At 45.6% G+C, this 27,679-nt stretch overlaps 2 protein-coding genes across 2 annotated transcripts; both read left to right on the forward strand.

Annotated features, from left to right (window-relative positions):
* Positions 1–9,401: 9,401 nt before the first annotated feature.
* On the forward strand, positions 9,402–17,618 carry LOC126520740 (uncharacterized). The gene is made up of 3 exons (XM_050169522.3): positions 9,402–10,893; positions 14,043–14,177; positions 17,329–17,618. The coding sequence occupies exons 1-3, from the start codon at positions 10,741–10,743 to the stop codon at positions 17,515–17,517; spliced, it is 477 nt and encodes a 158-aa protein (XP_050025479.2). The 5' UTR covers positions 9,402–10,740; the 3' UTR covers positions 17,518–17,618.
* A 3,184-nt stretch (positions 17,619–20,802) lies between these two features.
* LOC140216337 (organic anion transporter 3-like) lies at positions 20,803–27,135 on the forward strand. Its single transcript, XM_072286711.1, has 3 exons — positions 20,803–21,368; positions 24,871–25,144; positions 26,413–27,135. The coding sequence occupies exons 2-3, from the start codon at positions 24,873–24,875 to the stop codon at positions 26,546–26,548; spliced, it is 408 nt and encodes a 135-aa protein (XP_072142812.1). The 5' UTR covers positions 20,803–21,368; positions 24,871–24,872; the 3' UTR covers positions 26,549–27,135.
* The last annotated feature ends 544 nt before the right edge of the window (positions 27,136–27,679 follow it).

The following is a 27,679-nucleotide window of genomic DNA, read 5'->3' on the forward strand; positions in this document are numbered from 1 at the left end:
CGCAGCGCGGTTTGGATTCACTTTCCAGAATTTGCGTCCTTCCTGTGAGGGTCGAAAAACAATTGGAATTCCCTCAGGCCGCTTCTTTTTATACGTTACCAAGGAGAACGGCGTTTCGTCGCAGTCTATGTCTTCATCTTCACTTAGCTCATAGGTCGATGTCTTGTCGTCGTCAACCCTTGGTTTCTTGGCTTTCGCTTGTCTCAGCCATATTCACTGAAGGAGCGCTGGAAGGTAGGGCAGCGTTGAAAACTAGCGTCGCCGGCTTGATGACATTAGGCGCGTGTTGTGGCACTTCCGAGTGCGGCGCCGATTCTGGGGCACTCATGCGCCTAGGAACGCGCTGTCGGACATATGGCTCGTGCCGGTGTTCTTTGCTGCCCACCGCAGTGGCAGGTGTAGATGCGCTGCGGAGCGCAGCAAAACCACGCGATACTGTGCGCGATCTCCAGCACACGTACAGGTATCCCACGGGATGTCCGTTCTCTCTGGACAACAGTGAAGTCTCAACACAGCACTGATTCGTGAAGAAAACTGAAAACATTATCTCACCGAAGAAGCAGCGGCCGCTCAATGAACATCTTTGACGCCAACTTGGATAACTAGGGATGTACCACTGAGAATGCGCCGCTAAAGAATGAGAACAAATATCCCTTAAATTTATCCGATGCTGAGTGGACACAAACCCACATCAGAAGGATACCTCAAGGACAGCAACGCGAAACATTAACAGGCTGCGCCCCAAGTGCGCTGGGTATGTGCCGCATTTCAATGAACGTCTTCCGCGCCAACGCTTTAGTGAGCTGCGTCATTAATGCACTCGGCATGGCCGCTAAGCGTGCGGCACGCTTCTCGTCTCGGAGGCCCTGAGCGAACTTCTCGACAGCGCCACTAGATGGCGCAGCGTGTCTAGAAATATGAGCGAGGGAGTCCGGTTAGCGTATGAGGGGGCGTTTCTCATCGCACGCACCGGCGCGCCATGTATTTGGGAGGCCATGCGCAGGCTTCGCGGCGGCGGCTCTAGATAGCACCGAGTGTTCTTAGGGAAGCACGAAAGATGAGTCCCGCTGGCGTACGCGCCTCATACACAACCCATTTCGACGGTGGCAATTTGTTGTGCCGCCGTACCGATTGAATGCTAACGCATTACTGTCGACAGGCATGATTGAGATAGCCTTCTGCCGCAATTTCTTAATATTTCAATTTTGTATTTTTTCGTTGAAAGAATAAGTCGTTGAGTCACGCCTCGATATGTTGCTCTCGTAAGCTGGCACAATTTTCCTTACTATGCGAAAAATTTCGTATATGCAATGATAAACATTTCTGGTAGGACGGTGATTTCATTGATCAACCCGTCCATACATAATGAAATAACACGAATGCAGACAGAGGGCATGGCTCTTATTCTCTAACTATCTTCTAGGGCCCCATCCTGCTCGACCCATGGGCAAGCACAAGCTGTTCTGCACGTTTGGAACGTACGAGCAGGACTATGCCTACGTCCACATCGACGGTGCCTGCGACTACGCCTTCATCCCGTACTATGTCCGCAAGAACGGCACTTTTCTCGACGACACCGACCCTGTCATTCAGAAGTTGCTCGCAAAGGCCACCGCATCAAACTTCACGTCCTTCGGCATTCACGTGACAATACGGCAAGTGTACAACCAGCGTAGCCGATGGGGCGATACTACAAATATAAAATGTCGAACAAGCCTTCCTAAATATCCGAGCAAGTATGCGCCCGAATACACAATATGGTGTCATTGTGACGGATGGAGTCAATATTTTGTGTCAATACTGAAATCCTGCCTCTTTCTCTAAGGGCGACGATGTTCATTGAATTCAGTTCAGCAGTTTAATAAGGGGACTCTAGAACAGGTAAAGCGCAACATACAAAGGAAGAAACAAGCTGAGCTGGCCACGCTCTGTTCCTTTATCTGGCCGGCTCTGCTTGTTTCTTCCATTGTATGTTGCGCTGTGCCAGTTCTAGAATGCAATACCTACTCGCCCAATCCTCAACCCTAGTTAATAAGGGGGACATTTTTGCGTTTCGCATGTATTTGTGTATTGCCAATTTGTAGACATGCCCAAGCAAAAGCTTCCTCTTAACCATCAAACCGTGACATACGTATATTTGCTTGCTGCCTTGCTTGCTTGTTTGGTTACTACTGACGACGCATTGCGTTCGCAAAGACCGCCACTTGTGCGTTGTCCGTCATTTATGCGATCATGCAGAGGGACTGGTTTCGCAAAAGGTCACGTGACCACTACGGCGGGCCAGAACACCCTGCGAAATTACTGGACCACCAAGAAAATATTTCACTACGGCGTTCTCAACCTCGAGGTGAAGCCATGGGAATCCGTGACCGTCGACAGCAGGGTCAAGCAAGCCTTCGACTTCCTCAAGGTTTGCCGTGTTGCTGGCATTCATTTGTCCTACTGCGCACACTTTGACAAGAGCAGAACTTGACTTTTGAGACGAATGAATCTGACCACTTGCCAGGGCGCAAATATCGACGTTGGAAAGTGCTTGTATTCATATGAAAAAAAAAATGGTAGGCGACCTTAATCTTTTACTTAAGTGCCTCTTAGTGGCACTCGCACTTCGGCGTTGGTGCTCTTTAGCTTAACATTAGGCGAACGCAACGCAGGAACCGAACTCGGAGGCAATTGTTTTCTATTAATTAGCCAGTTAAATATCACGCCACCTTCCTGTGTGTGACGTCGTTAGTGACGTCCTTACTGCCTCTTTCTACTTCTGCGTTTGCAGGAATTTCGCCAAATCCGTGCTCACGTGGCGGCTCTCTAACACCTACGATACTGTGCTTTGGTGTGCGGTAATCAGTGATCTTTAATCAATTCTAGTTATTCCAGGCACTTCAGTAACTCAACCGGTAACTAAACCTATGCTATGATATATCTATAATGAAATCCATGAATGTTGTACTTCAATATTTTATTTTTTTCTGATTTATTTTGAACTTTTGTCTCCGGTCGTGGCAGTGATTTCTTATTAATTGTAATTATTCCGGACACTTCAGTAACTGCAGTTGTAACTAAACTTATACTCTGATATCATATCTAAAATGAAACCCATGATTTTTGTACTGCACTATTCTTTTTCTAACTCTTGTCTGATTTATATTGAATTTCCTCCCCACTCGCCTCAATGCTCGTGCCACTAAAAATATTTACTGGGCGTGGGACGTTTATATCTTCAGCTCCTTCATTAAAGAACGATATGTGTGCTCATACAGGTGCACACTAAGGATGCTTGTCTTGTTGGTGCTACGCTCGATATTTATTTACGTTAGGCGACAACAACGTGTTCATTTGGTCTGGTCGGTATATCTTGTCAAACATAATTTTAACAGTGCGACACAGGACAGAAAATAACCAGCGCTCTGTCCTGTGGTGCTTCTCTGTGTGCTGTATCACGCTGTTAATATTCAACGCACGCTGATGAAGAGTCAACGGCGAAATGAAAATTCCACATGTTCACCAGCCATATACGATATATTTCAAGGAGGGGGAACGGTTAACGTGCGAGCGTTAGTTAGCTAGTTAATTAGTTAGTTAATTTGTTAGTAAGTTAGTTAGTTAGTTGGTTAGTTAGGTAATTGATTAGTTAGTTAGTTAGTTAGTTAGTTAGTTAGTTAGTTAGTTAGTTAGTTAGTTAGTTAGTTAGTTAGTTAGTTAGTTAGTTAGTTAGTTAGTTAGTTAGTTAGTTAGTTAGTTAGTTAGTTAGTTAGTTAGTTAGTTAGTTAGTTAGTTAGTTACGTTCACTGGTCACCAAACAGTGCCAGTCGTCAACCTTAATTTCATGCATGGATATCCCAGGGAGATTTTTGTTGTGTAACGAAGGCATAGGACCATGGAAAATACCCTTTTTCCGTACACTCAAAGCCAACACCTTTAAGTTGAAATTCAGAGCGAGCCCTGTCTGTGAACTCCTTCGTGGCTTAGTTTGCGCTGAAACCTACTTTACGTGGTTGAAACAGTCAACCTTCTGCACTTGGCACTATAGCTTAGTTTACATACCCCAAAGTAATTTCGGCCTCATCACATTCGCAGGTAGTCCGAGCCCAGCAGGAGATGCTGCAGACGGCGCACCCGGGGCCCCCTTCGCCTCCTCGCGCCTTCATAGTCCTCGGTATCCGGCTCTGGCGTGCCAACATGGCGCCCTTTCTCGCTGCGATCGACAATGAGTTCAAGTAAGCATGCGGGCATGTCTTGCAGTGTCACGTGCGCACTCCGTGAACGAGGCGCCAGCGCCGGGCCAAATTCCTAGGCTGACTTACCAGCCTCCGAAAATAACCCCACGAAAGCACGGACAATTACCTGAAAGGCCTTCTGGTGCGCAAGCAAACGCCGGTTTTGTGGTCCAAAGACCGAGATAGAGCCCATTGTCGTCAAAACTCAACAAAATATATCCTTCAAATAAGACAGTTACGTTCACACATGCATACTTCGGCCAGACACATAACAGTGCACTTCAGATGGGTGTTAAAAAAAACTCAGGAAAATAATGTACGACAAGCACTAAAAGTTCAACACGTACAGTACAAAATGAAGAGGAGTAACAAGTGTACACTCGTATTAATCATCCGTGCTGGTCTTGAGCCAGACGTCCCCACGTAATTGATGGCAAATCTCGAAGAAGGAACTTCCGTAAATACAGGCGCTCGGGAAGTTCATCAGCCGGCTTGCCGGGGAGTTGCTGGATGCTGGAATTTGTAAGATTTGCAACGAAATGAATTATTATTATTATTATTATTATTATTATTATTATTATTATTATTATTATTATTATTATTATTATTACTATTATTATTTCTCAGACTGAGGGCTAGCTTGTGCTCCTCCCCCATCGAGAGATCAATTCATTAATCATTTTTATTAGTTCAACGTCGAAAAATGCGTACATAATATTTGTATCGATAGCCAATAGGCTACAGTGACCGGTCCAAACAAACTTTCTAATGGTAAGGCACAGGACAAATAACTTAGCGAAACCTAAACAAAAAAAAAAGAAACGTGAAATACATTTAGACCAACTCATTCACTATACATTTAGTTATTGGTCATGAGCATTGAAAGGACCAAGAAAAAAAAACATTACAACTGCATGCATCTAAACATTCAGGTACGCCACACGGGGATGTTTTGATGATTTAGATAAAAATGCTTGCAATATAATTTGACATTCCTGGCAGTTTTCATCATCATTTTTTTTTTTAATGCGACAGCTTCGACGCCCTTAGACACAGCGTCAGAGGCACTCTCCACTGGTGGAAAAGCCTTGCTGCTGAGGTTGGCGGCTAAGTTGACTGATGGCTTCACTTGTAACGAATCATACGTTGATGATTAAGCGAAGGTAAACTACCATATCTCAAGGGCTTTCACGTAAAGATGCGACGAGCACGTGGTATCCGGATGTTGACGCGCTCCATATCCGCTGCTCTCCGGCAGGCCCTGAGCTCTGACAAAGGAACGGGTTGTTTCCCTTTAACAACACGGGCCTGTTCAGATGCAATGACGACTAAAGCAAACGAATCGCATCAGCGTCAGCGATTCTTTATTCAAGATAAACAGGTTACAGTTACGAAGGAACACGGTGGTTTCTTTGTTGTAAGCAAGACGAAACTGAATGAACTAAACAGACCCAGCGATGCTTTCACGGAGATTTGAAAGTGCCACTGCGTCTCTACATTTACAGTTTGTGAACGCCTGCAATGCAAGAGAAGCCAGACATACTCTGGAACGCGCGTAGCCCATTCAAATTTCTTGCCAACCGAGCAAGTTTATGTCAAATGCCCAGCTCTGATTTTGTTCGTGCTTATAGGCTCTTTTTTTTCCCTGTATTTTGGTTCTCGAGTTTTATACGGTACGAAAAGGTCCCCTTCAGAGTGGTGGAATTAAGGACCCACTGCGTCAACTTGTCGCCTTGCTGCGCTGCCCGGCGTGTTTATGCGTCTGCAATGCAGGTCCTTCATGGTCGACGGCTTGATCCCACTGACGCACATCAACGAGGAGGAGTTCACCGCCGGTTACAGAGAATGCTGGATCAGCGGGGGAGCGCCGTACCAGCTCGCGCCCAGCAGCAACAACTCCAACGTGCTGGGCATGGTGAGTTTCACCACGTGGCCGCGGACTTTCCGTCCGCGCAATGCTCGTAATAATTAGGGTTTTTTTTTTTATAGACATACTGCTTAGACAAGTTTAGACATAAGCCCGCAAATACACGCAAGATTGCCGCGCGACTGGCCGCTCGATGCAATCTTGCGTGTATTCGCGGGCTTCTTTCACGCTCGGAAAAACACTCTTATGTTGCACCTGTTGAGCGACAGAACGCTGTATCGGGAGTTTTTCATGTTGCTCTACGATTTTATCATTGACACTTTTCGTCGAATTATAATATTTGAGAAGTTGATTAATTAATTAGGACTAATAATGTAATTAGGTAGAATGAAAAAAAAAATTATCTGAGTATCTCCAAGCGACGGCAAACAATGTTACCTTGGTTCTGTCCAGCTACGTGGCATTCGCATATTTTTAAGGTTTGGCTAAAGTTACGTGGAACACCCTGTATATTCGCGCACTTATAACTTGTTACGACCTTCTGCTGCCGATCGCGAAATCCTCTTGTCGAAATTTGAGGAAGACGTCCCCTTGTCTAAATGTTGTTTCGAGCTGAGTCTCCCCTTGTTCTCTCGCCCGGTGTATCACTTTGTCTCTAACTTATACTGCGAACGATTTGTCTTGGTAATGCTTTGTTTCTTTTCCAATTGCAGGCGGTAAGCGCTTATTTGGATAACGTCCGCGAAATTAGCGTTCGTATGTGAAACCTCGCATGGTGTGGCATCAACTTAGGTGTTACAGCTTTATCATTAAATCGTTGAATATAACGCGGTCTTATATTTACAGGCCTGCGTGTGTTAGGGATACCTATAGGCATCATTTATACAAAATAGGCGCCGCGATGATATTGTGGTGCGACTTATTGTTTAATTACGAAGAGTAAACGTACGCCCAATTAACGACACTGCTTTGTGGCTCAAGGTGCCACTTTGCTGTTAATAAAGAAGACCGCGGAAAGTTTCTGGTTAACTTTTTTTTTTAAAGAGCAGGCAAAAAACCAATATCGTGACTTGCAATAGAGCGGCAAACACTTTTCGCCCGTAGCTATCACAAATTTAGAAATTTTTCTCGCCTTGTATTAAGTTAAACATTACAAATATATGTGTCATTGGTATGATACGATATTCTTTTACTTTAAAACGTACAAAGGGGAGGTTCATACATTGGGCAACTTGGAAAAAGTTTTTTTTTCCCCTGCATAGTAATTCAATGTAATTCAATTTAATTTTCCCATCTTACAATACAGATGGAAGTGTTGCAGAAGAAAGCTACGCCAGGGCAGCTTGGCGAGTCTACAAACCTACTGTTCAACACGGAGGCAGTACTGGAACTTGTATAATTTTAAAAACATATATAAGTACACCAAGGAATCACTAAAGAATACACGAAGCTGCAGTATGTACACATACGTAAACTTAAGACATGTTATTTAAATACATAGTATGAAGCCCTTCGCGCGAACAAAAAATCATATCGCAATTGAGACGATTAAATTAAATCTTTTAAATTATGGGTTTTACGTGCCAAAACTACAATCTGATTATGAGGCATGCTGTAATGAGGGACTCCGAAATAATTTCGACCACCTGGGGTTCTTTAATGTGCACCTAAATTGAAGTACACGGGTGTTTACGCATTTCGCCTCCATAGAAATGCAGCCGCCGTGGGCGGGATTCGATCCCGCGATCTCGTACTTAGCAGCCCAACACCATAGCCCTAAGCAACCACGGCGGGTTTACTGAGACCATAACCGTTAAGAGGAGACCGAAGAGTATAGCGAAGGCGTTCTTTTCCAAGATTAAGTCGAGGAGTCGGTGCTGTCCATTCCTCGTCATGTCTTGTTGGATAGCCTAATACTTCTTTCCTTAATTCTGCTAATTTCCTGAGATTGGTTATATTATTTCTAATTTCCGATTTAAAGATGGCACTAAGGCGATATTTATAAAGGTTATGTACTTTAATCACTGTAGCATGTCTAAATAAAGCTGCACTCGGATGTCGGTATGACGAATTAAAGACATGTCGGAGATACCTTTTTTTATTAGGTGAATACGTTCAAGTTTAGTGAACGTTGTGGTACTCCAAACTAACTGGCAATAAGTTATATGTGAGTTGAAGATTGAGTCGTAAGTAAGCATTTAGTTTGTGTAGGAAATATATATTTTAAACGACCTATAGCACCAGTGATTAGAGATATTTTGTTTGATACGTAATTAGCGTGATAATCCCATGACATATTGAGGAAAATATAACCCCTAGGCATTTGAACTGCTCTGCTATTTCTACAGGACTTGAATTTAAAATAATATCTTCATGCGGTGGGATCAGTTTATTTTTCGGCCTAAAAATCGCAGCCTTAGTCGTACCCTCGTTGAACCTCATTGAATTATCTGTGGACCAACCCTCGAGGGCTTTCACTGCGATGTTACATTGATCAATAAGTTATGAGTTCGGAAATGTTATTATCGGCAAAAGACATACTTGTATCATCCGCATAGATGACAAACTTCGCGTTATGGCTAATGTTTATACCGTTTGTATAAATGTTGAAAAGTAAAGGTCCTAGCGTACTTCCTTGAGGGACACTGCATATGAGAGGTTTCTGTTCAGGCTGTACACCATTAATTAATACCACTTGTTGCCTAAAGGATAGATATGAGTTCAATACTGATAATGTTTTTCCTCGGAAACCATAGTGCTGCAATTTAGTTACAATATTTTCTGATCCACGAGGTAAAAAGCCCTTGAAAAATCCACGAACACACCAGTGACAATAGCTTTATCTTCTGGTTGTGTTATTATATGCTCTCTTTGTTCGAGTAATGCAGACTCAGTTGATTTGCCTTTGCAGAAGCCAAACAGAAATGGCGTTGTCATGCTAAATTCATGAATGAAGTTAGGCAGTCTTATATATATATATATATATATATATATATATATATATATATATTTCGACAGAACTTGCGGACAGCAGTCAGAGAAGCACACACACACACATATATATATATATATATATATATATATATATATGGCAGCTAACGCGTGACGTCCTTGGGCTTCCTGCATATGATAGGCAACACATATCATCCACGTTCAAGGCTGAGTAGGCTGCACATGACAGATGACTGCAGACGCTATGTGTCTGTACCCAGTAGAGAATGTTGCTTTTCTGTTGACGATACATGTATATATACGTCGAATAAAAAAGGTGTGCTTCTTCACAACACTAACGTCAAACACGTAAGATGAAATTTTTTTTTAATTCCTGTCGTCCGTTCAAACAAGACAGAAGGTCATAGAAAGATGGAAACTTGAAATTATGAAGTGTAGCCGAACAAGTTCACTAATGTGGAAAGTTGGGCTAGTTGGTGATTAATTATCATACCTTGGTGGTGAAGCAGCGCGCTGACAAGGACAAGGCGAATAATACACGCAAGAATACACAACACTGAACAACAGGGGTCCTTGTTGGACAAGGGTCCTTGTCGAAACGTTGGCTTTAAAGCGACATTGCTTGTTCGACTGCTCCTCGTATGTCGTGTGTTTAGGCGCATAAACTCGTCATATTTGCCACGTGACCGTCTACTGCACATGACTACAATACTCAGACATTGCAGCAATACACTACTATGAATATACTACTCCTATAATTACACTACTACACTACTATATATACACTACTCGTATAATTGCACTACTGCACTATTATGACATCGTTATGAGGTCGCCACTGACGTCTACGCCGTGTACTGAGGCGACACCACCTCGCGCGCTTTCGCGCTTAGACGTAATTTGCAGCGAGTCCCGCAGAGTCGAGGCCTTCTTTCTAAAAAAAGACAAAAACTAGTTTGGCGATCTAACAAGAGTTTGGCGTGCGTGGGATCTGAGTATACATCTGGCACGTTGGTTACAAAAAAAAAAGAAAGAAAAGAAAGAACGGCCCTTTCTTGTTTCCAAAGCGTCGTAGCGAGTCGCTTAATGTGTGAAAATGTAGATCTCGGCGAGCGAGATAAGGAGAGAAAATTAGTCGCAGAGCAGGCAAAATTCACGATATGGGCGTTGGCACCAATATATTCAAATATTGACCCCATTGCACCATAGATTGCACTATCACCGGGATCGCCGCACCTGGCCTCTTGGCCAGTAAAAGAAAATAAAAGAAAGAAAGGCGTGTCAGCCAAAGTCGACGCGAAAGATGACAACGTTGTCGTATATGCGCGTAAAGAGCAAGCGAACGAAACAGCTCGACAAGAATCAAAGAATAAGACAGTCCGGGAAAACATTGTAAGGTCTTACAATGAAAGGACGAAAATAATATATAAATGATTCAAAAAATATTATGAAGCTATGCAACATTGCATCGTCTTTAATGCCCCCATTTCAGTACATGTAACTACATATACCGTGTATGTCAACCTTGTCTTCTTTCGAGTCGACTTGGGTTGACACGCTTTTCTTTTTTTTTTATTACACGTACCACACGATTGGGAAGGTTCGAGAACACTGTAGGAAGCCGCGTACAATCGGTCAAAAGGACTCAACCCTTGCAATCAGTGCATTCGATTTTTCGCCTCCGTTGTGGCCCAGGTGAAGACCATGGAAGTCATCGACAACTTCACCGCGTGGAAAAGCAGTCCCTCTCTGGCGGTGTCGGTCTCTATGTGCACGCGCGTCTACAAGGCCCAGGCGGCCAAAACGATGGACGCACCCTGCGTGAGAAGCAAGTTCGGCGTCAACACCACTTCCAGCGTGAGTTTATTTATGAGTGGTAGCAGCGAGGAGTTCATTGAGACAACGTGACTAGAATAGCAGCCCCCGCTACACCACCCCGGATGGGCTGTATACAGTCTGAACTGCCACTCCAGATACGTTCTTGTTCACCATTTTTTCGCCCCACAATCGCCCACTATGTCCGCGCTACATCTGCGACTCCGCTATCGGGCCACTACACTCCGTCTCACAATAGCGCAGAGTGGAACTTAAACAGTGCGGTACCCGCCGTGGTGCCGTAGTGGCTCTGGCCCGAGGGCGCGAGTTCATATCCCGGCCACCGGGGTTGCATTTCGAAGGGGTCGACTCGAAATGCAAGAACTCCAGGTGTTCGAAAATAATTCGGCGTCCACCCCCCCCCTCCCCCCTACGGCGTGCCTCATAATCATATTGTGGTTTTGGCACGTAAGACCCTGTAATTTAATTTTAAAGCGGCGGTTGGTCAACCGGGAACGCGACCACGAGAACGCGCGTTTTTCTGCGCCGCGAGACCGTCCATGTCAGAGCATCGTCTCTCAAGTGTCGAGCAAAATATTGAGCTCCTTTCTCAGTGTCAGAGTACGATTCAACTCCGGTACAGCGTTAGGGAAACGAACACCGCGACCATCGCCAGCGTTCCGCAGGTTGGCGATGGTCGAAGCTGCCCTCTGTATCTGGAGGGTCCGGGCTTGACACCATCTGAAGCGTATTTACTCGTATAACAATGTTTGTCGTGCAAATGGTAATGTTTTCCATTGCTTACACCTAAATATTGCTTCCAATTTACAAGATTTTTTTATCTGTAAAGCAAACACAGTGAGGAACGTCGGCTGCTCCCTGCTAGGCATGAACCGTGGTGAAGCCAGATTGGACGTTTTTAAACATGAAATTCTTTGAGCTGCCGTTGCATTCAGACGAGAACATCCGGGCATAGTTGCACTAACAAAACGCGATCATCCGGGAAACCAGTCAGAACCTACGAAAATGCGGTCTCTGGCCCTTAACTGTTCGTACAGGACCGCATTACGCACGCTAGGTACTGCCCAAACAAATTACAAAAAATGTTGCCTCCGGGTTCTTCTTAATGTGTGTTCACAATATCCCTCAAGCAGTAACTTACAGTACGTTGAAGTTTTATTTGTCATTTCCAATAGCGACGTTCAAAAGGCAGGTACAGGACACCTTACACTTGTCATCTTTCGGCGCTAAGACAGGGTTGCTTGTTCGATGCCAGTGGTCCGTGAGTTCCGCGGTGCGGGTTTTGCGCCGGATCGAGAGATGGCGCCACGCTGCATGACCAAGCGGGCAGCCTCCGACGCGCCGCGAACGGCTGTTTGGCCGAGACGACACTCATAATGAGGTTCAGTTCAAAACAGGTTCGTGTGCTGTGGTGAGGTGTGGTGTGGTGTGGTGTACCGTTGCGAACATGCACTATACCAATTTTAAGATTGTTTCTAGTATCACCTCCAACCAATCCGCTTTGCCGGTAGCCATTTCATGCTTACATCTACTCTCAATGACGAGAGAATCATAATCTTTACAGCTGGCTAAGCATGCAGCCACACAGACATAGAGTAACACAATTCGAAGCGCGCTTTGTGACATACGCACAGAGGCTAACGGCCATAATAAATAAATAAATAAATAAATAAATAAACAAATAAATAAATAAATAAATAAATAAATAAATAAATAAATAAATATCTGAGCTTCGCCCGTAAGGTGAAGCATCAATTGCGATAGCAAACTATTAGACAGCTATATGAAGTAAGGATAGTGGTTTTATCAACCGTACAAACTTGAAAACATTCGCTTTCTAACTAAATTAACAAGCATAGTGTCTCGCGCGCACAGACAAACATGAACACATCTCACTTGATGACCGCGAACACTCGCTGTCAAAACGCTCTCTTGAGGAAGAGTAGCAGCAGCAGCGAGTGAATTGCCCTTCGTGCTGGCTTTCGCTTCAACGCGAATTATGCGGCGACAACACAGAGCACACGAAGTCATCAGCCCTTGGTGTGCCTAGACTGTATACTCACCGCAGATCGCTTTCAAGATAGGGGCCACGCTCAGCAGCGCCATATGCAACCGCTGCCGGAGTAGAATGCTCCCCTGATACCTTGCGCGTGATGGAAGACGGCGCGCTTTCTCTCCGCCTTACTCCCTCGCGCGCGCGAGGTCGAGCCATCATCCTTTTCGGCTCACCCTTGCACGCTTTCACTCGCACCCACACAAGGTTGCGCGCACTTGGACTTGGAAGTGAATTCTGGGGTTGTACCTGTGAAAACCACGATTTGATTATGAAGTACGCCATAGTGGGGGACTCCGGATTAATTTTGAGCACCAGGGGATCTTTAACGTGCCACCAATGCATGTAGCAAGGGAGTCTTTGCATGTGGTCCCTATCGAAATGTGGCAGCCGCGGCCGAGATTTGTCCCCGCGACCTCGTGCTTAGCAGCGCAACACCATAACCGCTAAGCCACCCTGGCGTATTTGCTCTATACTAACATCATCCATGGTGACGCAGACGACGACGAAGGTGGTGGTAATTCACCTTGAGTGTCCATATAATTGCTATCACAATAAATAAATAAATAAATAAATAAATAAATAAATAAATAAATAAATAAATAAATAAATAGTTTTTTTTTACAGAAAGGGCACACTATACAACACACATAGCCATGTATAATTAGTGACTGATGGCACATTGCACAGCAATGGTACATGTTGTCCCCTTTGATTGATTGATTGATTGATTGATTGATTGATTGATTGATTGATTGATTGATTGATTGATTGATTGATTGATTGATTGATTGATTGATTGATTGATTGATTGATTGATTGAAGAGACGGGCAAAGCTCGAAGGTCGTGAACACACTACATCAAAATTACAGAGAACGCGCTCCTTCAACAGCTGCACCGATATGCCAATGCCGCGATTTCAAATCTAATGGTCTTATAATTAATAGATATCGTTGTAACATAAACCAGACATCATTATAACGGCCGTCAACAACCAGTGAAGCGAGCCGTCATCGCACGGCGCTTAGTCAAACGCGCGATAAATAACCAGACATTGTCAATGTTACGCGGGATAGGTCATTATCTGTTTCGTTTGTTTGCTTTTTTTTATCGCAGTACTGCCAATCTTTGGACCCGTATGAAAATCCAGCCACTGACGTGACACAAAAGGTTGTGGTCGGGACATCTCGCAATATCAGGGCCACAGACATTCTGAGCACTTTCGAAACCAGAATCACCATCAACTCCAAGGTAAAGCAAAACGCATTATACAGTTTATGTGTGTCGTTCGTATACTACTGCAGGTAGGTGCCCGATTTATAGGGGCATTGACCGAAGCGGGGGGAAGTAGGGGGTCTGTATATTGATATATGCCATCTCAATCTGGAGCATTGTTGTCAGCGGAACCAGTCCCAAACGTTGCTTTTTCTTATCAACATAATTAATTGGCGCTAATGAAGAAAATAAATTCATCTTAATGAATTCTAACAAATGCATGTCTTTTTTTACTTTTTTCATGATTTTCGCATATAGGATACAAAACTAAATATAAGTCGTTATAATTTCCGTAAAAAAAGTAAGGAAAAAGTGGGAAATTATGAGAATGGGTGCAACTTCCTTCCGATAGTATGTATTTGAACTGAACTTTCTTTAAGCCATGAGCAATTTGTACTCAGGCCAGTGCACTGTCAATTGCAGGAAGCCTGCTTATGCCAGAACATTGGCCACCTATGTCGCATCCGTTCACCCCCCACCCCCCCGTCCTCCTCACGGCCAACCCGCACATACTTTACCCAAAACTTGGGGTGAAATTCGGTGCCGTACCTAAAGGATCGCCTGCGTAGGGAGGCCATAGCTCAATTCCAACTCTTATTACCGCATTCTGATATGCCCCCATTCCATGTCAAGCGGAATTTAGGAAGCCGATCTGCGTGGGAGAAACGAAACGAACCGCGAAGCTGGCTTCTCCTCGCGTAAAGTCTTATTGTGGCGAAGTTAGCCTCCACCACCACCTTCTTTAGCTGGTCACGCAAGCTCCCAGAAACGGCCCCCTAGGCTCGTCATAAATATCGCAGGTAACTGACAGGAAATGCATAGAGTTAGGATAGCGATTTGGCCTAATTGGTCTGAGTTCATGTTGCGAATGCAGGCGGAAAGAGCCGGAGTATGGAAATATTACACAAACACAAGCGCTTGTGTTTGCACCTCTTTCCGTTCACGACACATACATACATCTTCCCGAACCTCGATGTGTCGCGCTGCATTCATGCCATATTACCCGAAATAATCAAAGGGAAAATTAAACGGAGTTTTCAGGCCCCCGAATACATCTTCGCAACATCAGCCATTAGACGCTGCGTGACGCAAAAGCGCGGTTGGTTGCCGAAGTCTTCCGCCGAGGGCGCGAGCATGAGCTTCACGTCATCGGAAATAAGTAACACCCCTGTATTTTATGCTGTCTGTAGTGTGAGGCAGCATTCTGGTGGCAGCTGAAGTCCCCCCCCCCGATTTCAGATGCTCGCTATTTTAAATTTCCGTACTAAAAATAATTTTCGAGTAGCCAAATATGACCCGAAGCCACCTATACAACATTCCCAACAACAAAAATCTGGCGAATAGGAGAGTAGTAACGTTGGCCGGTCAGTATTGGTCCATATTTAATAAAAATATAATAAACTGAGGATAGACAAAGACCCAAGTACTGCAGGAACAAGGCGTACAATTTCAACTGCTAATTTTGTTGGCGTGTTTACTGCGCTGTTTATTGTGTTGTCAATTACGAACTGCGACGTTGCAACATCAAACCGCATCGGTTGTGGGACATATTTGATATCAGCACGGGAAACGACGGGAAACGGAAAGGAAGTATTCCGAAGTAGCATTATTAAACAGCTGAAATTTATTAAGAGGAAGCTCTAGCTCGAGTGCTCCTATCTAAATACATGTAGAATAACTTTAGAATAGAATAACTTTATTTCCATCTACTTGATGAAGGAGGCTGCAAGTAAAAGCTGCTCCAGTAGAGGCAGCTTGACGAGGCCCGCAGCCCTGTAATGTAAAAAAAAAAATTCGTTTTTCTCGGCAACCACTGCACCAAATTTCACAAGGTTTGTTGCATTTAAAAGAAAAACTTAAAATCTAGTGACTGTTGCTTTGTCAATCATTTATTAAAAATTGGGGAAAATCACAAATTTTCAGAAAGCGATACTATCAAGTTTACAACTCTGCAACTCAGCAAGAAAAATGATATCACAATTATCTGGATTTTATCTAATAGTATATCTAAAGCGGACAAAATTGATATGTTACACATGAATATAAAAAAAAATTTAGTAATATGAAAATACAGCTTTTGCAGAACCCTTGTAAACAACTTAGCGAAGTCACATAAGATATAAATTGACACATCAAAATTGTCCGCTTTGAATGATCTAGTGGATGCCGTTTACAGAACCGCGATATCTGCTCTTGATGCAGAGCTATTAATTTATAAACTTCGAGCTTCTATTTCTTTCGAGCTTCCGAATTTTTGAACATTCTTTTAACAAAATTCAGGCCATAAATTGAAATTCTGCTTCCCACAGTGACTAGAATTTAACTTTCTCTCTTAAAATAAAACAAATTTCATCAAAATTGGTCTGGGGGTTATCTCAGAAAAGCGTTTCTGCGTTTTACATGTATTGGAATAGGCCGCGTCGGAGTTGGGCCCGAGCTAAAGCTTCTCCTTAAAAGAAACACGCGAAAGGAAAGACCACCTGCGTGCGTATGCCATTAAAATAAATCATGAAATAATTCAGCGAGCAGCCACCTATCACAATATAACAAACCAATAGAGAGTTCAGATACACTATTATCATTCTGCCTTTGTATATGTAAACCTTCTGCAAGTTCGCGTCCTTTTTGATCAGTGTGCGTGAAGATAATTTTAGTTCGATTAAAGAAAGGCTTGAAACCAAGCATTCCGTTGTTGTCGCCGCTTTCCGCCCTGATTTCAAGTATTCATCCATTCCAACTAGCCCAGCTATTCATCTAACAGCAGTTATGGAGCTTTAGCCTTTATGACGAAGCATTATATACTTGCCGCTGTTATTCATCTCAGTCAACGCGAAAGTTTTATTTGTAAGGGTGAGCATTCTACATATTTCGAAAACAGCTTTCTTTCTTGCTTTTTGGAAGTAAAAGAAATGAAAGCGTCACTTGTTTTGTCTCATAGCTGAGCGCGTATCCTTAGCGCGCAAACCTGACGGATGAATCTAGCGTGCTACCCAACGCGAACGGTTCTTAATAGGTTCCAACGACAAAGTTCAATGACCGTTGACAATGCGCGTTTACCCGGAGCGTAAGGGCGTGCGTGATCTGACAAAATAATGTGCCGCCTTGTTGCTACCCAAAACTCTTACAGTTGTGCGACATCAACAAGATGTTCGCGAACATGGACATCGGCTTGGCGCTGTTTGACCTCGAGTGCGAAGACTGGACTCGGGTATGCCCGGCGCCCACCGCTGGCCTCTACTACAATTACAGGTTCCTCAACGTCAGCGGTCAGACTCGCTTGCTGGCGGCATCCGGAGTGGCCAGCGTTTGCCCGTAGCCCGTTAAACGCACTCTCTCCCGGCCCGACAATTGAGTGTACTCGCACAAAAAATGTCGACGCGCAATGACGTGACACAAAAAAAACAACAAGAAACTTGGCGAGAAAAAAGAAAGGGGGGGTGGGGGGGGAACCCGCGCATTGGGCTTCGGTAGTCAAACACACCCACGCTTCACTTACACGTGCAGTATTCACGTGGTCTTGGAATGTGTTATACGCCAACAATCTTTGATTTTGGCGCTTCGGATAATGTCACGACCAGTGTTGCGAGTTCATATATGAACACTGAGCGTCTGAACGCTATAATTTTGACCAAGATGGTGATGACATCGCGGCCTGTTCTGCGCTGTTTGTGCTTGTCATACCGTGTGGAACTGTTCGCTTGTGCTGGCTACGTGTGCCATGCGTGCACTTGCTTAGTCATTCTGACAAACTTCCTTGGGACGGTTCGTTCCTACGGGGTTTTCCGCTAGTGTTTGGGAACCTTAAGGTTCAAGCGTGAACAGTTGAAATGCGAAATGTAATTAGAAAATAAAATACTCATATTTATGTGCATTTTTAGTTCAACCAGCGCTCAGCTGTGGTTCGTCGTGCCGAGCAACCTTTTGATTTGTGGGCCAATATGAAATACTATAAATATATGTTTTCATAAACTGATAACCCCACCTTGTCGTTCGGAGGAAACGCAAGGTTTATTTAGTTAGGCCACTACCTAAGACAGCCGCGGTATCCTTTTATTTTGAACGGGAGTTTATATTGCAAAAAAAAAGGGCAGGTCAAATGAAGAAATAGTTGCAGCGAACGCTGTCAGCTCGTCCAGTGAGAAGAAGGAAGACGATCAGCGCCAGAGAAGCCCAGGCCAAGATCCGGGAACCTTTGGAGCACGGCGATTCGCACAGGCTGACGTTTCAATAGTCTAGGCCTGCTTATTTGAATGCGGTTGTTTGCTGGAGACATGCCTCATCGACCCTTTCTTGCCTCCACAGAGGCTAGAGGAAAATCTTTGGTGAATGGGGGCAAAAAACATTACTTACGGACGAAGAAGACAGGGACAACATTGGGGAAATTGACCGTTTCTTTACAGTGACGCTGTTAAGGCCTACTTTCCCTGCTATCGTGCCCGCGTGTAGAAAAAAAATCACGAAGATAGTGCAATGCCAGGCCGATCCGCGGCGGAGGTGACACAGGCGTTAAGCACTCGCCATACGTGCACCGATCCCGAAGGTAGTGCAATGCCGCGCCGACCCGCAGCGGAGGTGCAGTTCGCCATTAAGGGGCCCACATACACAGCTTCGCTGGTCGTCCTTCTTCACAGAGTAGAAGGGCACTGAGTTCTTTTTTTTTTTAATTATTTAGCTGTACGAATATATAAGAAGGAAAGAGAGAGGAGAGTTGACGAAATAAACACTTACCGAAGGTGGAAGCTATGCCTACACCTTCCCTAATGCAATGCGTAATGTATGCGCAATGTAATGCGCAATTGAATGCGCAGATGTAATTCGGAACACGGAACATGTAGGTTCGACTCCCGCACGTGGCAAGTTTCTTTATCATGCACTCTCACTTCCGTTCTCGTGATTATTTCTACATTTAAATTAAAACACAGTTATCTTACCATGTATTTTATTTTCTTAGTAACGTTTCGGTTCCAGGAGACAGGGACAAAACTTAGACGTAAACAACGCGGCGCCCTATGCTGTCTATTAGCGCACCGTCGTGTCCACGTCTCCGTTTTGTCCTTGTCTGCTGGCTTCAAATGGTTATCCAAGTTTGGATGCCAACACGTCCAACACGCCGCAGTGGTACAATTCGTTTTCTCCGGTTTTTCATTGTCGGATCTGTCCATGTGGGTATACCAAAACAAACAAGCAAACAATAAACGTTCATTACTCACACGGAGCTGTTCTAACTAAATCTGCGAGAACGTCGGTACACTAAAAAAAAGGATTAAGAAATTCCACAAAGATAGATAGAGAGGGCCACGCAATATTCTCAATTCTAAATGTTGATCGCACGGCCGCGAATATAGCATATCTTCTTTGCGAAGGTTCAACATTGCTTTCGTACCTAACGGAAAGACGCACACATTTAATGCGACTAAAGAACAAAAAGCGGTACAGCTTTACCTCAGAATCAAAGTAAGTACATTTAGCATATCAGATGCACTTCATGAGGTGGCGCGCCAACTTTCGGACATGTCGTGCCACGAACGTGGCTGCTCCGATGTGTGCCAGCATTGCCGTCAGTTAGGCTGCACTCGACTCACAGAAAACCCCTCGATGGCCGTACCGCGAAACGATTCTAAAGAAGAATGTGGCGAGAAGCGCTGGCATACATTCAACACTAATAGCAAGAGCAAGCGCAAAGCATGAACCGTGCCCGTTCTTTACACGTCAACGGGACCACTCATTTGAAACGGCTTCCACCACGCCACATGCCAAGCTGCTCTTCACGCGTTCAGCTGGTCTCTGGTCAGAAATGCCTGGAGCGCTGTAACCGTGCCAGATGTGAAAGAGCCGGGACGTGCGTGAGGACGTGAAAATGAAGCTCTCCTATAGTTAGTTTAGTTAATAATCCTGCTCCTTTTTAGGACTGGGGGGTGGGGGGGGGGGGGGGGGGGGTGGAGGCATGGAGGACTTAGCGCCCACAAAAATGGACCGCGTTTGCCTGCTACGCAAGGCTGACGCCAATATCCGGAAGGCCCAAACCGGGGCAGCCGAAACGTGGTGGCAGCTTTTAAGAAGTCCCTTTTCATAGCCGCTTAAGCAGCGTGCCGGCGAAGCGACGTTCAAAACGGGGCCTCACCCTTTTTGCACCGCTGCGGAACGATGACCGCGCGCTTCGGCAAGCCGCCGCCGCCGCCGCTGCATCGCGACATCACCTTGTATGTGCGTGCGTGCGTGTTGTATGTACGCGCAGCGCACACATCCCTGGAGGAAGGACACTCGCGCACGCGGCGCGGGTTGTTCTCGACCGGCATCGACCATTGTAGTCCGCAAGCGACCCGTCGCGTTGTGCAGGTGCCCTTTGTCTGCGCACCGCCGTCGAGTTGGCGCACACGCCACGGCGCGCCCTTTCTTCGCCAGCGTCCCGAGACGAGCTCGAGGCCTGCCTGCCCGGGCGCGGCTGGCCGGGAGCGGGCTTCAGGCCTCGCGTCGTGGTCGCCGGACGTCGTCGGCTGAGCGACGCCAGCCACGTGTGACCGTGACGGCCGCTCCCAGAGGTCAGTGCACGGAGCGTGCAACAACGGACAGATAGGCGTATAGTCCGCCGCGGAGACGCGACGACCCTTCCTTGATTGGCTCGCTGCTCGTCGCGCACTGCGGCAAGTGCCGACGAGAGTGGAGACGACAGCGACACGAGAACGGGCTAGGGAGTGAATCCGTGAGCGGGGCGTGACACAGCGGTCGTTAACGAGTCGCCGTGGCTTATAGCCTTGTTAGACAGTTTAATACTAGTGAAAGGGACAATGAGTGGCGGAAGGGGAAGGGCCACTGACCATAACCAGTAGATATTGTGACACGCTCGCGGCTACTCGCCGTCCGTTTTCTGTATAAGTCAACCCATGGTTTATATGTGTGGCGCAGGTACGAGAAGTGTGCTTAGCTTGAAAGTTTTGATACTGTGAGCCTGACTTTCTTCGCCGTATGCATCAGAGAGTGTGATGAAAAGCTGGGTGCTGGTTCGCCGACGGCCGCGCTTCATTTCGACATGGATTTTCGCTTGGGCCATTGGCGGAGCCCTCAGCCTCGTGTCACTGCCTGGAAGACACATCTGCTGGCAAGCATCCGTCGGCGACGGGATTCTCGAGTGGTTTGATGCTCACCCTTTCGTGTCGGCTTGACGCTGAGGTGAGTGCCGGTGCTCTCGCAACAGAAAAGGTTTACGTAATAGTGTCCTCTGCCTTCAATATCATGGTGGCTTCTAAAACGCCTGAGGACAGACTGTTCCCTGAATACCGAGGAAGACTGTTCCCTAAAACAGAATACCGAACGCGGCGTTTCATTATTTCGATAGCAGTTATATTGGCACTCAAGGCGAATTTTCGCCGTCGGCCTCGCCGTGCGGCTCCGCATACATTTAGGTATATGTACACTATATGTTTATGCAATGTTTGCTGAGTATGCAATGTATACAGAGTTTGCAGAACAGAATAATTTGCGGATAATGAATGGATAATAATGAAAAACTTCTTCCGCAAGCGGGATAACCGAAAGCGGATGTGGAGGAGTCCGAATGGGGAAACTAGAAATGAAATAGAGTTCATACCCTGCGCTAACCCTGGCATCATACAAGATGTGGACGTGCTCGGCAAGGTGCGCTGCAGTGACCATAGGATGGTAAGAACTCGAATTAGCCCAGACTTGAGGAGGGAACTGAAGAAACTGGTACATAAGAAGCCGATCAAGGAGTTAGGGGTAAGAGGGAAAACGGAGGAATTCCGGATCAAACTACAGAACAGGTATTCGGCTTTAACTCAGCAAGAGGACCTTAGTATTGAAGCAATGAACGACAATCTTGTGGGTATCATTATGGAGTGTGCAATAAAAATCGATAACTTCGTTAGACAGTATACCGGTAAGCTGTCGCAGAAGACGAAAGATCTGATTAAGAAACGCCAATGTATGAAGGCCTCTAATTCTACAGCTAGAATTGAACTGGCAGAACCTCCCAAGTTAATCAATAAGCGAAAGATAGCTGACATAAGGAAGTATTATATGGATAGAATTGAGCATGCTCTCAGGAACGGATGAAGTCTAAAAGCAGTGAAGAAACTAGGAATAGGCAAGAATCAGATGTATTCGTTAAGAGACAAAGCCACCAATATCATTGCTAATATGGATGAGACAGTTCAAGTGGCTAAGGAATTTTATAGAGATTTAGACAGTACCAGTGGCACCCACGACGATAATGGAGGAGGGAATATTCTAGAGGAATTTGACATCCCACAAGTAACGCCGGAAGAAGTAAAGAAAGCCGTGGGAGCTATGCAAAGAGGGAAGGCAGCTGGGCAGGATCAGTTAACAGCAGATTTGTTGAGGGATGGTGGGCAGATTGTTCTAGAAAAACTGGCCACCCTGTATACGCAATGCCTCATGACCTCGAGCGTACCGGAATCTTGGAGAAACGCCAACATAACCCTAATCCATAAGAAAGGGGACGCCAAAGACTTGAAAAATTATAGACCGATCAGCTTGCTGTCAGTTGTCTACAAACTATTTACTAAGGTAATCGCAAATAGAATCAGGAACACCTTAGACTTCTGTCAAGCAAAGGACCAGGCAGGATTCCGCAAAGGCTATTTCAACAATAGACCATATTCACACTATCAATCAGGTGATAGAAAAATGTGCGGAATGTAACCAACCCTTACATATAGCTTTCATTGATTACTAGAAAGCGTTTGATTCAGTCGAAACCTCAGCAGCCATGCAGGCATTAAGGAATCAAGGTGTAGATGAGCCGTATGTAAAAATACTGAAAGATATCTATAGCGGCTCCACAGCCACTGTAGTCCTCCATAAAGGAAGTAACAAAATCCCAATAAAGAAGGGCGTCAGGCAGGAAGCTACGATCTATCCAATGCTATTCACAGCGTGTTTACAGGAGGTATTCAGAGACCTGGATTGGGAAGAATTAGGGATAAGAGTTAATGGAGAATACCTTAGTAACTTGCGATTCGCTGATGATATTGCCTTGCTTAGTAACTCAGGGGACCAACTGCAATGCATGCTCACTGACCTGGAGAGGCAAAGCCGAAGGGTGGGTCTAAAAATTAATCTGCAGAAAACTAAAGTAATGTTTAATAGTCTCGGAAAAGAACAACAGTTTACGATGGGTAGCGATGCACTGGAAGTGGTAAGGGAATACATCTACTTAGGGCAGGTAGTGACCGCGGATCCGGATCATGAGACTGAAATAATCAGAAGAATAAGAATGGGCTGGGGTGCGTTTGGCAGGCATTCTCAGATCATGAACAGCAGGTTGCCATTATCCCTCAAGAGAAAAGTTTACAACAGCTGTGTCTTACCAGTACTCACCTACGGGGAGAAACATGGAGGCTTACGAAGAGGGTTCTACTTAAATTGAGGACGACGCAACGAGCTATGGAAAGAAGAATGATGGGTCTAACGTTAAGGGATTAGGTGCGGGAACAAACGCGACTTAATGACATCTTAGTTGAAATTAAGAAAAAGAAATGGGCAGGGCCTGTAATGAGGAGGGAAGATAACCGATGGTCACGAAGGGTTACTCACTGGATTCCCAGAGAAGGGAAGCGTAGCAGGGGGCGGCAGAAAGTTAGATGGGCGGATGAGATTAAGTTTGCAGGGACAACATGGCCACGATTAGCACATGACCGGGGTAGTTGGAGAAGTATGGGAGAAGCCTTTGCCCTGGAGTGGGCGTAGCCAGGATGATGATGATGATGATGATGATGATGATGATGATGATGATTGAATGATAAAAGTGCAAAACAGTACCAGTGCTCAAACCTGAAGTTAACCTGAATTTTACTGGCGCAGCTCCTGACCGGCAGCGTAGTGGAGCTTGTGTGATGCCATTGGAGGCCCTACACGGCATTTTAAAGCTTTTAAGGGCGCCAGAAATTTTGGCGCACCCGCGTATACATGTCGCGTCCGCGTTAGCCGAACCCGCTTACAGTTGGAACGTCGTCCGGGGAATTCAAGCGCAACGCGAAACTTACTTGCTATCGCAGTCAGTACTTCGCCCTTCGGGCGAGATCGCCAATTTTTAAAACCTCCTAACAAATATATATATAAGATCAAAAGAAAGCTGTAGACTGCACGCCGAGTGATTAGGAGTGAAAAATAATTAGTTGTGAAGGTCATGTATTGCCGGACAGAGCAGTTAACCGGTGATTTACTGAGTGGGAGAGTGCGTTACCAAGAAGAGTGACAGGCACTCTAATGGGGTGGCAGATAATTATGTGGTGTGATGAGATTAGGAAACGTGTAGACATAGGAAGAGATCTGTCGACCCAGGTGATCGCGGTTAGAGGCGTCCGTATTCCGGGGTTGATAAATAGTATAATGGTGATTATGATATGAACGACTGAGTTGCAGACACGCGTATAAGTGATTCACGCGTAATAGCGGGGACACTCTTCTAATTGTTAAGTTTGTCAAGTGTTGAATAGTTGCGAGAACGTTGTAGTGTGAATATTATGTCATTCGGCGATGGTATACTATATAAGTGCAAAGACCACGTGCACTGAGATTACGGTATCCATTCCGTGCGCTTGATCACGCCTGCGGTTCTTGTGTTCGAGCCCTACCAGTTGGTTTTATCCGTAATTGCGGAGAACGCCGTAGAAGTAATCCCAAATCACAGCCATGGTGGTTGCTGTGTCTGGGGCGACGCTGTCGGCCACGGACCAGTGCCTGTTGCTGCTGGGCCGTCCGGGCCGGTTCCAGTGGCTGGTGCTGTTCCTGCTGGCCGTGCTGCAGAGTCAGTGCGCGCTGAACCTGCTGAGCGCGGCGCAGTTGGCGAGACCCGTCAGGCACCGCTGCCGAGCCAGGCCCAATGCCACCATCGGAGGCAGCGACCTCTGGCCCGTGGTGCTCGAGGGAGCCGACAGGAGGTACCACCCGTGCCTGCTGTACCGGTAAGCAGCAGAACGATGTCGCACGGGACAGAATTTGTAGACTAATTCATTCGTTCATTCATTCACCGTTTTCACCATTGGATCACACACCACCACATAGCCGTTATTGCCGCGATTTGCCTCTCGGCGAGACAGGTTATAAGAAAAAAACAGGCTGATAGGAAAAGAAGCGCTATAAACTATACGGCCCCATTGTACTGCTTATTAAAGGCGGCTTTCAGGTTGTTTTCCTCTAGAATAATAGAATCGCTAGCCGCCGTTTTCTTGATGTACCGCCTGTTCGGGCTTGTTTGTTTGTTTGTTTGTTTGTTTGTTTGTTTGTTTGTTTGTTTGTTTGTTTGTAAAAATTGAAATTTGCTCTACGCTGTCATCCACTGTGCCGCATCTCAACAGTATAAATGGCGACGCAAATTCAACACTTATCCTATTTGATGAAGTAAAGTAGCTGTGATATAACACGTTAGGGTAGTCTGCCGGCCGGCTTTCACGCTGAATCTCGGACATAGGAAACACGACTCATGCCTGCAGCATCTCTGTGTGCAATATTATGCATCCTGCGTCCTGTTTCACAGCGGACGAGCTGGAAGGGGCACCATTATTTTGTTTATAGGATATAAAAATGCCTACAGCAGTTAATAACACATTCTAAACCACTCCAATCGCTTTATCAACAACACGGAAATCACGCAAACAACGCGAGCGTCCCGACACGGTTTAGATTCGAGTTTTATTTTTATCGGCTATAGGATTTGCAGCTGTATAACCTTTTGAAGAGTAGCGCGAACCAGAATAACCCGCTTCCACCACGACTGAAGGTTGCGGGAGATCTGCACAACATTGAGTAGCTACACAAACCACAAACAGCGAAGAACCGTCATGCAACACATGCAGTGATGAAACGCAAAATATTATACTTTTTGAATATTTGTGGTAATTATCTGCGGTCCGGTGTCGACTATGCTTCCAATGGAATCGGAAGAGCCCTGTCATAATCACTGTTGAAAAGCGAATAAATTCACTGCAGGGCAGGATCTCCACATCCTAATTTACGTCTAATCATTTCACACTTTGACTCGCGATTGTAGCGACATCTGGTGACGTGCTCTTTGCCGGGGAGCACTGCGCGGGTCTGGACAACGTACGCCGTGAGGAAAGTGTACAGTCGGGGAAGTTCAGCTCGACAGACAGGGTTAACGCTGTAAGCCGCCCTAATAGCTGTTCAGTGTGACACCTCTTCAACGCCAAACCCTTGGTTGTCGTTATACCAGGGACCCCACCAACCAACGGGCTGGCACACAACCTTGCACCGATGGCTACGAGTACCTGGCCGTCGACAAGGCGGAGAGCGTCGTCAGCGAGGTATACAGACAACATACATCATGGTATCCGGTTTATATTCGATAGTCTGAAATTTTGATGAAACGCACCAAACACCAATTAGCGACCGCAATGCTCGCGTCTAAAAGATGCCCCTCGTATCGCTACAAAACGGTTGCACCAAAGAAGGTATAGGCGTCTGGAGAATGTCCATAGGCGTCAAGCAGTAGAAGTTCTTGGTGATCAGCTACTTTTTTTTCTTTTGTTCGAAAGTTTGACCTGCGGCCTAAAAGATACGTTTCTTTATTGATACAAACCAATGTCAATAAATCGAAGACACACGCGTACGCAGGAAAGGGAACCGCTTCCCGGTTTTTATTTTCCTGTTGGCTCTATCGGTATGCCTCGATTCGCACGACGGACTGAATTCCACGGACGAACATGACGTGGCTCAACGTCATCGAATCGTGCCGCACACAGCAACGTCAGGTGAGCTGCATGCTAGCGGTGTGATTCGTTGCAGTTGAGCCACGTCAACGCTCGTCTGCGGACTGAATCAACGATCCATGGCCCGTTGGGTGAATCCAGTGAATGGAATATTGTTCTTTGTAGATGTCATTCATTCGTTACCTGCCAACAGACTCTTAAGGTCGCTGACGGGCCAAATAGAACCGCTACACTGTCGGCCGAACCTTGCTGGTTGCGCTGAAGTGCGAAGTTGTGAGAGTCCCCTGATACGTAAATTACAAGTGATAACACCGATGTGCTACTGCACTGGGCTCAGACCTGCTGCAGTTACTGTTCACGAATATTTTATTTCAGTACGCTTCATTGATATTCCAAAGACAACTTGTAAAAGTAACTATGACTATATTTAAGCAACAGCACAGTTTTTGCAGAGGCTATTCATGTGACACTCAGCTCGATGGCTTCATTCGCGACATACATTCATCAATAGACACTGGAATTCACGTAGATGCCGTATCCCTAGATTTTTTAAAAGCATTTGACCGTGTCCCTCATCTTCGACTTATTCACAAGCTTACACAGCTGAACATCGACTCTACTGTTGTCGCATGGATAAAAGTCTTTCTAACAGGATGCAATTTACATCGGTTAACAATCACAACTCATCTCTAGTCCCCGTAACAACTGGTGTACCACAGAGAAGTGTGCGTGGGCCTCTACTTTTCCTAATTTAAAATAATGACCTACCTG

Source organism: Dermacentor andersoni, chromosome 3 (assembly GCF_023375885.2).
Source record: "Dermacentor andersoni chromosome 3, qqDerAnde1_hic_scaffold, whole genome shotgun sequence".
Lineage (NCBI taxonomy): Eukaryota > Metazoa > Arthropoda > Arachnida > Ixodida > Ixodidae > Dermacentor > Dermacentor andersoni.